Genomic DNA, 14,059 nt, shown 5'->3' on the forward strand with positions numbered 1-14,059 from the left:
TGGAGCATCCACTTATGTTGATGATAACTAGAAATAAAATGGATAAAGAAGTGCAAACAAACAAAAAAAAAAAAAAGAAAAAATAAGATAAAGAATAAAATCTTTAGATGCGATAGGGAGTGGAACCCAGGACCTAAATGTTACAGCACATCCGTCTGGCGGAGGCAAATGTGCCATTACAGCCATTTCCTGCGTTCAACTCCCCATTGCCACAAAATGTTTAATCTCTAATATTGTCTTCTGGCACTTCTCTCAGTTTTTCGTTAAAATCTTTTTTTTTGTTCGGCTATAATGTGGTCTAGTGGTATGACACTCACTTTCGGATAGGAAAGTCCTGGGTTCGAGCCCCGCTCTGCGCATAGTTAAGTCCTTGGAGAAGGCTCTTCACTCATATTCTCTCACCGTACTCATGTGCAAAATGAGTACCTGGCCGTTAACAGCGTTGTCCCTGTCCGAAAAATTGTAATATCGCCTAACAGGCGACATGTACCGTCCTACAAGTTAAATGGTGCTGTTGGCCCTGTAAAGCGCTTTGAGCACGTATAGTGGATATTGCCCTATATAAATGTACATTTTTTTCAGAGAGTTGGAACGCTAATATTATTATTAGGGACAGCTTGGCTCAGCGGTACGGTCTTTGTTTCGTACCCGAATAGGTACCGAGTTCGATCACCCTCTGCTGCACTGTATGGCCTTGAGCAAGTCACCTCGCCCTAGCTCAATTTGCGGCGCTGCACTGCGGTTGACGCTTGGGTTATTCCAGTCTTCCCTTGGAAAAGACCCTAAAGACAAATTTCCCCTAGAGGATGAATACAGGGATTTTAAAAACATTGTAATTTTAAAAAACCAGAAACAAAAGAGGTATTTCAATAGTTTTGACCAGAGAATCAGTTCTTCAAATCTGGACCGAGAAAAATAATCAAAATCCAGTTTAAAAAACATTCCAAAGCGTGAATCGACCAATATTATTTGAAAGTCGTGTTTTCTGGCCAATTTCTTTAAAATGTTTTTTTTAACCCTCTACTTACCAACCATAAGAAAATCGTCACATTTGTTACGATATAACCAACATTTTTCCTATTCAAATTTCTTTTGTACATCATAAAATTTAAAGAAAATGAACATTGTGTTGTAGAGCATGTTTTGCTAAAGAAATTATGTATCGCAAGAACTTAATGCTATTGTGTTTGAGTGATAAAAATATATTTTTGTGTTAGTTGGGTGTGAAGTTTTGGGGAAAATCCTGAAAATGGCTAGAGAGAATTACAAAGTACAGCAGTATGTTCTACATTGTCGCCACAGCAACACGAATGGACTTTGAGCATTTCCATCAGATCTTGTGGCTATAAATGGAGTAAGCCTTTCAAAAAGTAAAAAGTTGGTCCTTCAAAGACATAAGGTTCATGGAGATAGAGGTCACCCCCTTTTTGTTGTATTCCATAAGGCCCATAAAGGTAGTGTTTACCCTATTTTTGTTGCATTCAATAAGGCCCATAAATGTAGAGTTTACCATATTTTTGTTGCAATCCATAAGGTACATCAAGGTAGAGTTTACCCTAGATTTGTTGCAATCCATAAGGTACATCAAGGTAGAGTTTATCCTATATTAGTTGCAATCCATAAGGTACATCAAGGTAGAGTTTACGCTATTTTTGTTGCTTTTCATAAGGTCCATGAAAACAGAGTTTAACCCCCCCCCCCCCGTTTTGTTGAGTTAAACTCACAATAACAATATTTACATAACTATGTATGCACTTTATCCCACCAGTGTAAGGCAGATGGGTTAAATTTAATGAAATGAGTAGATTTGAAAAGCGCCTCCTTTTTATTTTCAAAAATGACATAGCTTTGGTTGAATAAGAATTGCGATGTGCAATATGCTTCAACAGTCGTAACGTCACTTCCCTCGTAATGACGCATGGTAACTTAGTAACTGGCTCTAAACTATCTGAACAATGGCGGACACCCTTATGAAATATTTCTCCGATGAGCATAAAAACGTATCCAGAGGAAAAAAAAAACAAGTATAAATCTGATCATGCTTTGACTTTTACACATTCTGATCACAAGACATATATGAAAAGTTCTAGCCAGCATGAGAATAAAAAGTACACATTTTTTTTTGTTTAGAACCACGATGGCCGCCTTTGCTGGGTGACGTGACATCAGACTATTGAATCCAATTGGCATAGTCTAATTACACATAATAGATTTAGAACTCTCTCTCTACTATTTCTCTCTCTCTTCGAGTATCTCTCTGTCTCTCCCCCCCCCCATCTGTGTGTGGGTGTGTGTGTGTGTGTGTGTGTGTGTGTGTGTGTACCCTGTGCGTGTGAGTGTGTGTTTGTGTTTGTAGGACCAAGAATTAATTGTCTAAAAAGATTATACAGCCATTCATGTAAAATGTATGAAACATAACCTTCATCTCTTCGTTGAGCCGTGATTTGACAATGCTATGGGCATTGGACTGGAAGTGACATCGGCTTTAAGAAAATCTAGATTAAAGGAAATAACGACAATCTCTCTTTCTATATATATACATGTAGGTGGGACATGCCGCCTGATAGGCGATATTACAATTTTTCGGACCAAGACACCGCTGTTGACGGCCCGGTACTCATTTTACATCTGAGTACGGTGAGAGAATGTGAGTAATGAACCTTTTCCAAGGACTCAACTATGCGCCGAGCGCGAGGCTCGAACCCAGGACCTTCCGATCCGAAAGCGAGTGTCATACCACAAGACCACATACCACACCTTAGATAGCTTAGCTTTAGAAATAAATAATTTTCCGCATCACGGTTCGAAAATGATCCAAAGAAATAAATCTAGATTCTAAGAAACTAAGCTTTCCTTCTCAACAAGATTTATTGAGTCAAAGAGGCGTCTGCTGTTCTGTAACTGGAGCCAAAAATTCGTATTTCTATGAATTTTTCGTAGTACTAGGCAGGTCATATAATATTATAAAATACAAGCATAGCTGTCCGTTCAATGAACGTGATAAGTAGTCGATCAACTCAAAATTAATGATTCAATGAATCAAATTTGAACTCAATTTCTATTGTCTAAATAAACAATATCTACCTTAAGATCCGTAAGAGAACTCCGTGGAGTCTTTTTTATTTGAAAACGGAGAGATATTTTATGCATTCAATTTTTTATATGCTTCGCTCACTTATCGTAGAATTCATTGGGGAAAATGGTTTGTGTAAATTTTAAGAAATTGTTTGTATTCAAATTATGAGAGAAACCACTATCTAGTATCAATTCAATGCATGTACTCTCACCTCATTGTCATACTCGCTAACCGGAAGGTTGACACACAAGCCACGTGTTAAAAGTGACACCAGTTTTCGATGTGATTTGACGAAACAAACTTGATTTTTTTTTTCGATGATATCATCACCGTCTAAGTAATATCACGATACAAGTGGGCCATCTCCATGTCGATTATAACTCTTTCCTTACCAATTATTTTCAGTCTTTCCCCCAAATGACAGACCTACCCAGCAAAAAAAAAAAAAGAAATTTTAAACTCAAGCAAGCTCTCTACAAAACAATGCTATGTTATTATTGATTAAACAAAAATTATTCTTCAAAATTTGTGATGTACAAAATTAATATGAATAAGAAAAATGTATATTGTGTCGTAACAAATGTGACGATTTTGCTGCAGGTGGTAAGGAGAAGGTTAAACTCCATTCAAAATCTGGTGACCAATGGTTTCGGGGCATTATTATTACTAAAGCTCCAATTTGCAAAATATATAATAAAATAGCATTCATGAAATATACGACTTAAGGAAATTAATCATAAAATAAATATGGGATGTAAAAAGATTAAAGATATCGTTGTATTTTAGTAACTATTGCAACCATTGCACAAAGGGGGTGGGGGGGGGGGGTGAGGGAATGGACTGGTGAGATCAATTATAATTTCAGTAAGTTTTGGTCACATCTTATTGTATAGAATAAACGAAATTTATGAAGCAGAAAGTAATCATAGTCCGAATAAAGAACGCGTTGCATTGTGGTTAATAATAACATCCAAAATTGGACATGTTTCTAGACACATATTATATAGTATTATAAAAATCTATGACAAAGAAAGTAATCATAGAGTTAGTCCGGAGCTATGACCATTAACCCTCCCCTTACCAACTAAAGGAAAATCGTCACATTCGTTACGATAGAACCATTTTTTTCTTATTCAAATTCCTCTTGTACATCATAAAATTTAAAGAAAATGAATAGTGTGTTGTAGAGCATGTTTTGCTAAACAAATTATTAATCGCAAGAACTTACTGCTATTGTGTTTGAGTGATAAAAAGTATATCTTTATGTTAGTTGGGAATGAGTTTTTAGGGAAAATCCTGAAAATGGCTGGTAAGGAGATGGTTAAAGAATGTGTTGCATTGTGCGATTGAAATCCTTGCTCTATAAGGAATTGACTGGGTGAGGACCATTAACCTATAAGCTTGTCACCGACCTGGATTTGGTCACTTTTCTGGTCACATATTTTATAGCCTCAGGTTCATAAGCCCATGTTAAAGACATAAAAAGAAAATAATTACAGAGATAATCTGAAGATGTAAAAATAGAATGTACTATTGAAATAATTGCGCTGGATGAAATGGACTGGAGTTATCCAATCTGGTAACCTTAATATATGGTTTTTAATAGCACCCTGCCCCGTATCTCAACAAGCTCAAAACGCTTAACAGTAAGATGAAATGAGGTGAGTAGGGAAGTGCTAGAAGACAACAGTGAATAAAAACTTCGCGCCGGCGATGGGGGCTCGAACCCGCAACCCTACTGGTTCGACAACTCCGCCTGGCCGGGGAGATCGTGAAATGAGCTATCCACGACCCCAAACAAAAAGTCGTTTCAAACTCCTGTCTATCTTGAGCCTCTCTCCACGACTTCTTGAGGTCACGGGTTCAACACGAGATTTTGAAGTCAAGGGATCCGGTAACCTTATCATTCGTCAGGATTTGGGCACGTTTCCGGTCACGTGTTTAATAGCATTATCGAAATCTCTATTAAAAAGTTATCACAGAGTTAGTAACGGAGATATAAAGATTAAAGAAAGCGTTGCATTAGAGTAACTAGGACGGGAGGCCAGGGGGGGGGGGGGGGGGGGGGCTGGAGTCAATGGATCTGGTAATCTTGTCACCAGGCAGTAGTTGGACACGTTTCATGACACATATAATATTTTTATAGTTTCTAGACACATATAATATTTTTATAGTTTCTAGACACATATAATATTTTTATAGTTTCTAGACACATATAATATTTTTATAGTTTCTAGACACATATAATATTTTTATAGTTTCTAGACACATATAATATTTTTATAGTTTCTAGACACATATAATATTTTTATAGTTTCTAGACACATATAATATTCTTATAGTTTCTAGACACATATAATATTCTTATAGTTTCTAGACACATATAATATTTTTATAGTTTCTAGACACATATAATATTTTTATAGTTTCTAGACACATATAATATTCTTATAGTTTCTAGACACATATAATATTCTTATAGTTTCTAGACACATATAATATTTTTATAGTTTCTAGACACATATAATATTTTTATAGTTTCTAGACACATATAATATTCTTATAGTTTCTAGACACATATAATATTTTTATAGTTTCTAGACACATATAATATTCTTATAGTTTCTAGACACATATAATATTCTTATAGTTTCTAGACACATATAATATTCTTATAGTTTCTAGACACATATAATATTCTTATAGTTTCTAGACACATATAATATTCTTATAGTTTCTAGACACATATAATATTCTTATAGTTTCTAGACACATATAATATTCTTATAGTTTCTAGACACATATAATATTCTTATAGTTTCTAGACACATATAATATTCTTATAGTTTCTAGACACATATAATATTCTTATAGTTTCTAGACACATATAATATTCTTATAGTTTCTAGACACATATAATATTCTTATAGTTTCTAGACACATATAATATTCTTATAGTTTCTAGACACATATAATATTCTTATAGTTTCTAGACACATATAATATTCTTATAGTTTCTAGACACATATAATATTCTTATAGTTTCTAGACACATATAATATTCTTATAGTTTCTAGACACATATAATATTCTTATAGTTTCTAGACACATATAATATTCTTATAGTTTCTAGACACATATAATATTCTTATAGTTTCTAGACACATATAATATTCTTATAGTTTCTAGACACATATAATATTCTTATAGTTTCTAGACACATATAATATTCTTATAGTTTCTAGACACATATAATATTCTTATAGTTTCTAGACACATATAATATTCTTATAGTTTCTAGACACATATAATATTCTTATAGTTTCTAGACACATATAATATTTTTATAGTTTCTAGACACATATAATATTCTTATAGTTTCTAGACACATATAATATTCTTATAGTTTCTAGACACATATAATATTTTTATAGTTTCTAGACACATATAATATTCTTATAGTTTCTAGACACATATAATATTCTTATAGTTTCTAGACACATATAATATTTTTATAGTTTCTAGACACATATAATATTTTTATAGTTTCTAGACACATATAATATTCTTATAGTTTCTAGACACATATAATATTTTTATAGTTTCTAGACACATATAATATTCTTATAGTTTCTAGACACATATAATATTCTTATAGTTTCTAGACACATATAATATTCTTATAGTTTCTAGACACATATAATATTTTTATAGTTTCTAGACACATATAATATTTTTATAGTTTCTAGACACATATAATATTCTTATAGTTTCTAGACACATATAATATTCTTATAGTTTCTAGACACATATAATATTTTTATAGTTTCTAGACACATATAATATTTTTATAGTTTCTAGACACATATAATATTCTTATAGTTTCTAGACACATATTTTATAGCATTTCGAAATCTATCTCTGTGTGGCTATGCGGTTTAGTGGTATGACTCTCGCTTTCGGATCGGAAGGTCCTGGGTTCAAGTCTCGCTCGGTGCATAGTTGAGTCCTTGGAAAAGGCTCTTTACTCACATTCTTTCACCGTACTCAGGTGTAAAATGAGTACCTGGCCGTTGACAGCGTTGTCTCTGTCAGAAAAAAAAATTGAAATATCGCCTTACAGGCGTCATGTTTCGTTCTACATGTTACGTGTTGCTGTTGACCAGGGACCCTTTGCGCTTTTAGCACATTTAGTAGATATTGCGCAATTTAAAAGCTCATTTTATTAAATGACAAAGAATGTAATCATGGGGTTAGTTCAGAGATGTAAATGTTAAAGATAGCGTTGTGCTGTATTGTACTATTGAAATCATTGCTCTGGAGGACGGGGGCGGGGGGTTTGGGGGGGGGGGGTGGACTGGGTGAGGTCAATCGATCTGCGAACCTTGTGACGGACCAGGATTTGGTCATTTCGTGAGCTAATGTAATGTTATGAGGACATTGCCGAGCTCATTACTGGGCTTTGGGCAGAGTTTGACCGACACATTGTGGGAGTTAGTTTTAGAAAGTTGCCTCCCCCGCCTCTCTCACTCTCTCTATGTCTCTCTCTCTCCCTCTCTCTATCCTTCTCTCTCTTTCATTCTCTCTCTCTCTCTCTCTCTCTCTCTCTCTCTTTCTCTCTGTGTGTGTCTGCATGTCTCTCCCCCCCTCCATCTATCTATCTATCTATCTCAATGTATATGACTTGAGATGCGCAAGGGTTATCTTCACCCCCCCCCCCCCCCCCCCCCCCCCATGATCCTAGGCCGACCCTTTAACTATTATTAACCACCGTTCTGGTCTGTACACTAATTCTAAAATTATATTTCCGCTCCTCTCTCTCTCTCTCTCTCTCTCTCTCTCTCTCTCTCTCTCTCTCTCTACATCTCTCTCAAAGCGTCTATCTGTCTTTATCACTCTCTACACACACACACACACACACACACACACACACACACATTGAGAGAGAGAGAGAGAGAGAGAGAGAGAGAGAGAGAGAGAGAGAAAGAGAGAGATCTTGCGATAAATAATTTCTTTAGCAAAACATGCTCTACAACACGCTGTTCATTTTCTTTAAATTTTATGAAGCACAAAAGAAATTTGAATAAGAAAAATGTTGGTTGCATCGTAATGAATGTGCCGATTTTCCTATAGTTGGTAAGGAGAGGGTTAAATAATAACGACGCGTAATGATATCAAGTTTACAAAAATAATTTTTTGACGTCAAATTATCAAACGTTGAATTTCACTGAAATAAGATTTCTGAAAAAAAGAAGTATCACTTAAACATTTTTGAAAATGTCTTTTACTCAGAGATGACGAGATAGGAAACGATTGAGGGGTAGAATAAATTATTTCTTACACTCATGCGTTTTGGAATTCGAACTTTGTTCACAATGCGCACTCGCAGCCTTGTGCAGTGGTTGGGAACACGTCCGGAGTTCCAAAAAGCAAGAGTGTAAGAATCGTATAATCTTCGGCCCACGTTATGACAGTAATAGCATTGCCTATTTTCTAGAAACAATATCTTATGAGAATGTCTTACAGGCATTATGTCGCGTCCTGCATTCTAAGTAAGGATTCCTTGGAAAAGACTCTTTACTAACATTCTCTCACCGTGCTCAGGTGTAAAATGTCTTTGTCCGAAAAAAAAAATTGCAATATCGCCTAACAGGCGTCATGTCTCTTTCCACATGTTAAGTGTTGCTATTAGCTAGAGCCCCCTTGTAAAGCGCTTTGAGCACGTTTAGTGGATATTGCTCTGTATAAAAACTCAAGTTTGTTTTTTAAATGAGAAACAAATGTGTTCAAAACAAACTATTTTCCGATTGATTTTATTTCCATATTAATTTAATTTCAATAAAAATTTGCCAAATGTCTTACAGGCGTCATGTCTCGTCCTACATTCTAAGTGTTGATGTTTGCTTAGGATATCTTGTGCAAGCCTTGGTAAATGTGAAACAAATGTATTCAAACCAAAATATTTTCCGTTTCATTCTATTTTTATATTCATTTCATTACAAAACGTTTCATCCTTAGTGCTCCTCTGGAAGAAATGGTTCCCGTGGCCATGGTCTATGGACTAACTCTTCTGCTCGGAATGGTGGGAAATATTCTCGTCATCATATCCGTTACAAGATATCAACGCATGCGCAGTATTACTAACATCTTCCTTCTGAGCCTCGCTTCGGCGGATCTGCTTCTAGTCTGCATCTGTATTCCCGTGAAGGTAAGTCTTAACAATCATGCAAATGTGACATACAACCTCAAAACGGTATTTTGTCAGACTGATATCAACGCTAAACATTGAATTCTATTACAAGATTGGCTTACACATTCACCCACCTTCACAAAGCGATATTATAGCGGGATGCACTCGGTGTCGAAAATCGAAAAAGGACAGACGCAAATATGGAATTAAAATTTTTTTTTAATTGAGCTGTTATATAGCGCTAATCCTCAAAACGTGCTCAAAGCGCTTTACAAGGGGTCCCTGCCCAACAGCAACACTTACTATGTAGGAAGAGACAACGACGTTAATAACCAGGACTTATTTATACATGAGTACGGTGTGGGAATGTGAGTAAAGAGCCTTTTCCAAGGACTCAACTATGCGCCGAGCGAGGCTCGAACCCAGGATCTTCCGATTCGAAAGCAAGTATCATACCACAAGACTACATAGCCGAAGTTGGGTTTGTTATCCCTTCATTATGATGGTAAATAGATATTATTTCTTGCTCCGGAAAAAAAAATAAAAGAAACTGAACCTTGGTATATCTTATTATTTCAATTCTACATTTACTTTTATGGTGCCGATTCATCCGGACGTAATACCCTCACGAGACGGTGGATCACAAATTTATGTTTTAATGAGGGCACTGGATCTAGTTTTCGTTTTGGATAAACTACAACAAACATCTAAAGCACAAAGGCATAGAGAAGTCATGACCAATCCGTGACTTATTGTCCTTCTTAGATCGTGACCAGTTGGAGATCTAAAGCACAAAATAAGCACACATTCGTCATGACGTCACATTGCTATTCCTTCTTAGATTGCGACACAATTTCGAGATCGGAATCACAAAGGCACCAAGGAGTCATGACAATAAACGTGGTTTGCCCTTCTTAAACCATGACAAATTTTAATTCGAAATCTAAAGCACAAAGGCACCCAGGAGTCATGATTCATACGTATTTTGTCCTTCTTAGATCGTGGCAAGTTTGAAAGCAGTTATATATATATATATTATATATATATATATATATATATATATATATATATATATATATATATATATATATATATATATATAGTTTCATTGTTTCTTTGTATCAACGTCTTCAGTTAATTGTAATTGTGACATTGATTATTATATTGAAAAGGTGCCTTGAGCTGTTTGCATATAATATAAGCGCGGTACAAATGATTTACATTCTTATTAAGATTGTGAAACTCACTTGGTTTTCCGCCTATAAAGAGTGTGAACTTTGTAAAACTTTTGGTTCTTAACCAGTTAACCGTCGTATTCAGGAAAAACTCTTATCTAAAAGTTTGGCCAGAAGACTCATCCTTCAACTATCGATCGATTAAAATGACCCTCATCTTGGCAAAAGTAATCAAACCTGGGACTTCGTTAAAGTCCCAGGTTTGAGAGTTTTTACCAAGATGAGGGTCATTTAAATCGATCGATATTTGAAGGACAAGATTTAGTGGCCAAATTTTTAAATATGAGTTTTTTTTTTCCGAAGTAAGGCAGTTAACTGATTAAAAGGCAACAAATTGCAACGTCGTATTTTCGTTTTGTTTTGTTTTATTTCTCATCACCCCTGCTTGGCTCTGTCTAGCCAACAGACAGTCTTCTTTTTAACAATAGTTTGATTGGAAAATTTTCACTTTTGTAACTGATATTTTTTTGTGAGTTGCCCAAACAGTTTTCGGGCAAATATCAGGACTCTTCAAAGATAAAGATACTTTATTAATATCACATTTTATATACTTTATCTCTTGAGAGATTATACACTCTTTCGTCTGTGGAAAAAAAAACAACTACGGATCCGAAAAAATACCAGGTCTTTTCCAAGATCCTAGAGTCTGGGTGATTGGCCAGGCAGGCGTATTTTATCGAATTATTTCTTCTACCGTCCTCTGACAAGACCCAGGTCTCAACCGTTTTGACAAGTTGTGGGACGTCTAACTCGATCGATATTTGAAGCAAAACATTTCTGACGAAATTGAAAAACAAAACACACGAATTTGTCAAAATACCGTAGACTTTCTATTTCTTTTTTTTTTTTTAAATTACTTTTCATCTTCGTGTCTTTTTTTCTACTTCTTTGTTTTGTTGAAACCTCAAAAGAGACAACCTACCCAATCACTGCTGGGTAGACCGAGATGTAGAGAAAAAAAAGTGCTCGGATGTATCAGGGACCGATAATGGTTCATTCGCTTGTCCAGTGAGTTCAGTACAACAGAACTATTTGAACTCATTTTTGATATTATTTTATTTATGCAAAATAACTCATCCAAGATCACAATATACAGCTCGTTAAGACTATCGTTTGCTTTTTTAAAAACAATATTCGTTGCCCTTATCGTGTCGTTTAAGAACTAATAGGCTTTAAAAAAAAACAACTTTAAACGCTCTGTCGTTGAGGGGAAATGATATCTAGCGGCTACATATCGGGAAAAAAAATTTTGATCGTCAGAGTTTGACGCTTTTGACGAGTTTGAGGCTACTAACAAGTAAAATTCCCAGTATATGAGGGAGGGAGGCAGAGGACAGGTCGTTGTGGAGGCATATGATAAGCAACGTGCATACAAGCTCAGGCCATGGTAAGGAAGTACATTCTCTGTGAAGCTTTCATGCATAGATACAATTTTTCAAAATGATATAAACAACCTCCCTTGTTAATGTGACCATTTTTAGTATATAATCACTATATTTCAACTTGTTAAATATCTAATCCACAAATTAAATAAGTGCCATAGTCAAGATTCGTAGTATACTTTTTGATATTAACATTTATTTCACACGTCCAACTGTACACATTCGAGAGTTTCCATTAATCCATCTATTATGAAAAATAGGGTTGGAGAATCAACATTGTTCCGATCAGCCAATGTAAAATTTATATCATCGAGAAAAAAATCACTGGCAAATCTAAAAATCATAAAACTATTTATTACAGATGGATTTACAAGCAACTTTCAAACCTTCTTTATTATTTCAGACTAATTCTACCATCCGTTGACTCAAATTAATAAGAAGAAAATCTATTTGGTCGTAATACTCATTCCTTTTTGACCATTGACTTTCATTGCTAATATAATTAATCTACGCAATTCTAGCATATCAACAACAAAAATCGATGACGTAATTTTAAATCTCTTTTGATACTTATCAAGTAATGATAATCTTTCTAATCTATTCTATTAAAAAATAGGGTTGGAGATCTGTTAATTTTTGTTTTTAATCATCGAGCTCAGAATTACCGGCAAATCTAAAAGTACAATACAGTAGTGTAATAAGTATAATTGATGACCGCCTGTTCCTAATACCCTTTATTTTTCCGCAAATATTTGCGGGTTCTCCACTAGTATACAAAATGCAAATAATATGCAATGTCATGGTACGATTCATCGAAATAAAACTGACAAATCCATAAACAAAGCTGATGTTATGCCTCTTGAAAACGGATGCCAATACTACGTATTTTAACGAAATTCGAGCCCTTCCCAGATCAGACAAAGACGAGTGACCTGCATTAATGTAATCGATTACGCTAATGAGATTCGGTGACCAAAACAATCATGGTCCACATTTCTAGAAACAGTTCAAGTGTCCAGCACATAGAAAACACCTTTTCACATTTTGGCCAGATATCTTTAATTTTAAACGCCAATAAATATCAATGACCTTCAACTTGTCAGCCATTCTTAAAACTAAAAATTCAAAGAGAAGTATTGGATTAAATAATTTCGGACAAATAATTATGGTGTATCTTAGTCGACCGATATAATATGAGATAAAGAAACATTTCCGGTCAAAAAGTGAAAAAGTGTTTCTTCATTGTAAGGAAATAAACGGGTAAATCATTTCGTGTTCTTCCATTCCCTTTTGTAATCAAAGGAGACGTTTAATATATTCCATACGTTTTTACGAGTATTCAACAGTCTCCTCATTTTGATTAATGCCTCCCCTAGCGATATTGAATTAAAACTCACCGTCATCTGCTGACCGTATTAAAACTATTCACAGTGTTTTTATACTCTATCACGCCTTAAAATAATTTTTAAAATCACAACAGTACATTACAATAATGAAAAACACGGTCTCAGAATTGTTTTGAAATAAATTCCTTCAAGCCCATGGAACCGGAGTTTATCCCGGTTTCTATAGCGTGAAACAGACAATGGCAATTGCTTGCTATCCTTTGGATAGGACGATAGTCTATTGCAAAGTACTTTCAGCCAGATTTAACAGACCCGGCTACCAATCACTGCTGGATGGACAGGAAGGTCAGAAGAAAAAACAAATCTCGACTACATCCGGGATTGATCTCGGTCTCTTTGTTTGTGGAACGAGTGCTCTACCAACTGCGCTATCGGGGCCCCATTAGATAATGAAAGAAATAGCCTTTATGCTCCACCTTAACGAAGGGAAATAAACTCCATCTTTCATATTTTAGGCTATAAATTAAATTTCCAGCACTTCGTTCATACCGAAATAGTCATGTCCTGTCCTTCATGTTAAATGTTGATGTTGGCCAGGGACACCCTGTGAAGCTCTTTGAGCACGTTTAGTGGATATTGCGCTATATAAAAGCTCATTTTTTAAAATTCCATTCTTACTGGTTTTATTCATCTAGACATTAATACCAATTTAAGACGCCTGGTCACATATTTATACTATTCGGTATTACCAAAACAAGGAAGTTAATCAAATAAACGTGTCTTCAGTCTTATATCCTTCCTCCTATTAAGTTTTCTGGTGTTACCAAAGT

The 14,059-nt window shown here is 35.0% G+C and overlaps 1 protein-coding gene across 1 annotated transcript in view; it reads left to right on the forward strand.

The window, feature by feature from the left end:
• The window catches only part of LOC144963528 (QRFP-like peptide receptor), a gene marked incomplete in the record, with an annotated part of 118,812 nt that overhangs the window by 4,162 nt on the left and 100,591 nt on the right, over positions 1-14,059 (forward strand). The window contains 1 exon segment of the mRNA XM_078897601.1: positions 9,095-9,284. Coding sequence (XP_078753727.1) covers positions 9,095-9,284 — 190 coding nt within the window.

The sequence above is a fragment of the Berghia stephanieae genome, chromosome 1, assembly GCF_034508935.2.
Source record: "Berghia stephanieae isolate SIO BIC M18660-M18661 chromosome 1, UCSD_Bste_1.3, whole genome shotgun sequence".
Lineage (NCBI taxonomy): Eukaryota > Metazoa > Mollusca > Gastropoda > Nudibranchia > Aeolidiidae > Berghia > Berghia stephanieae.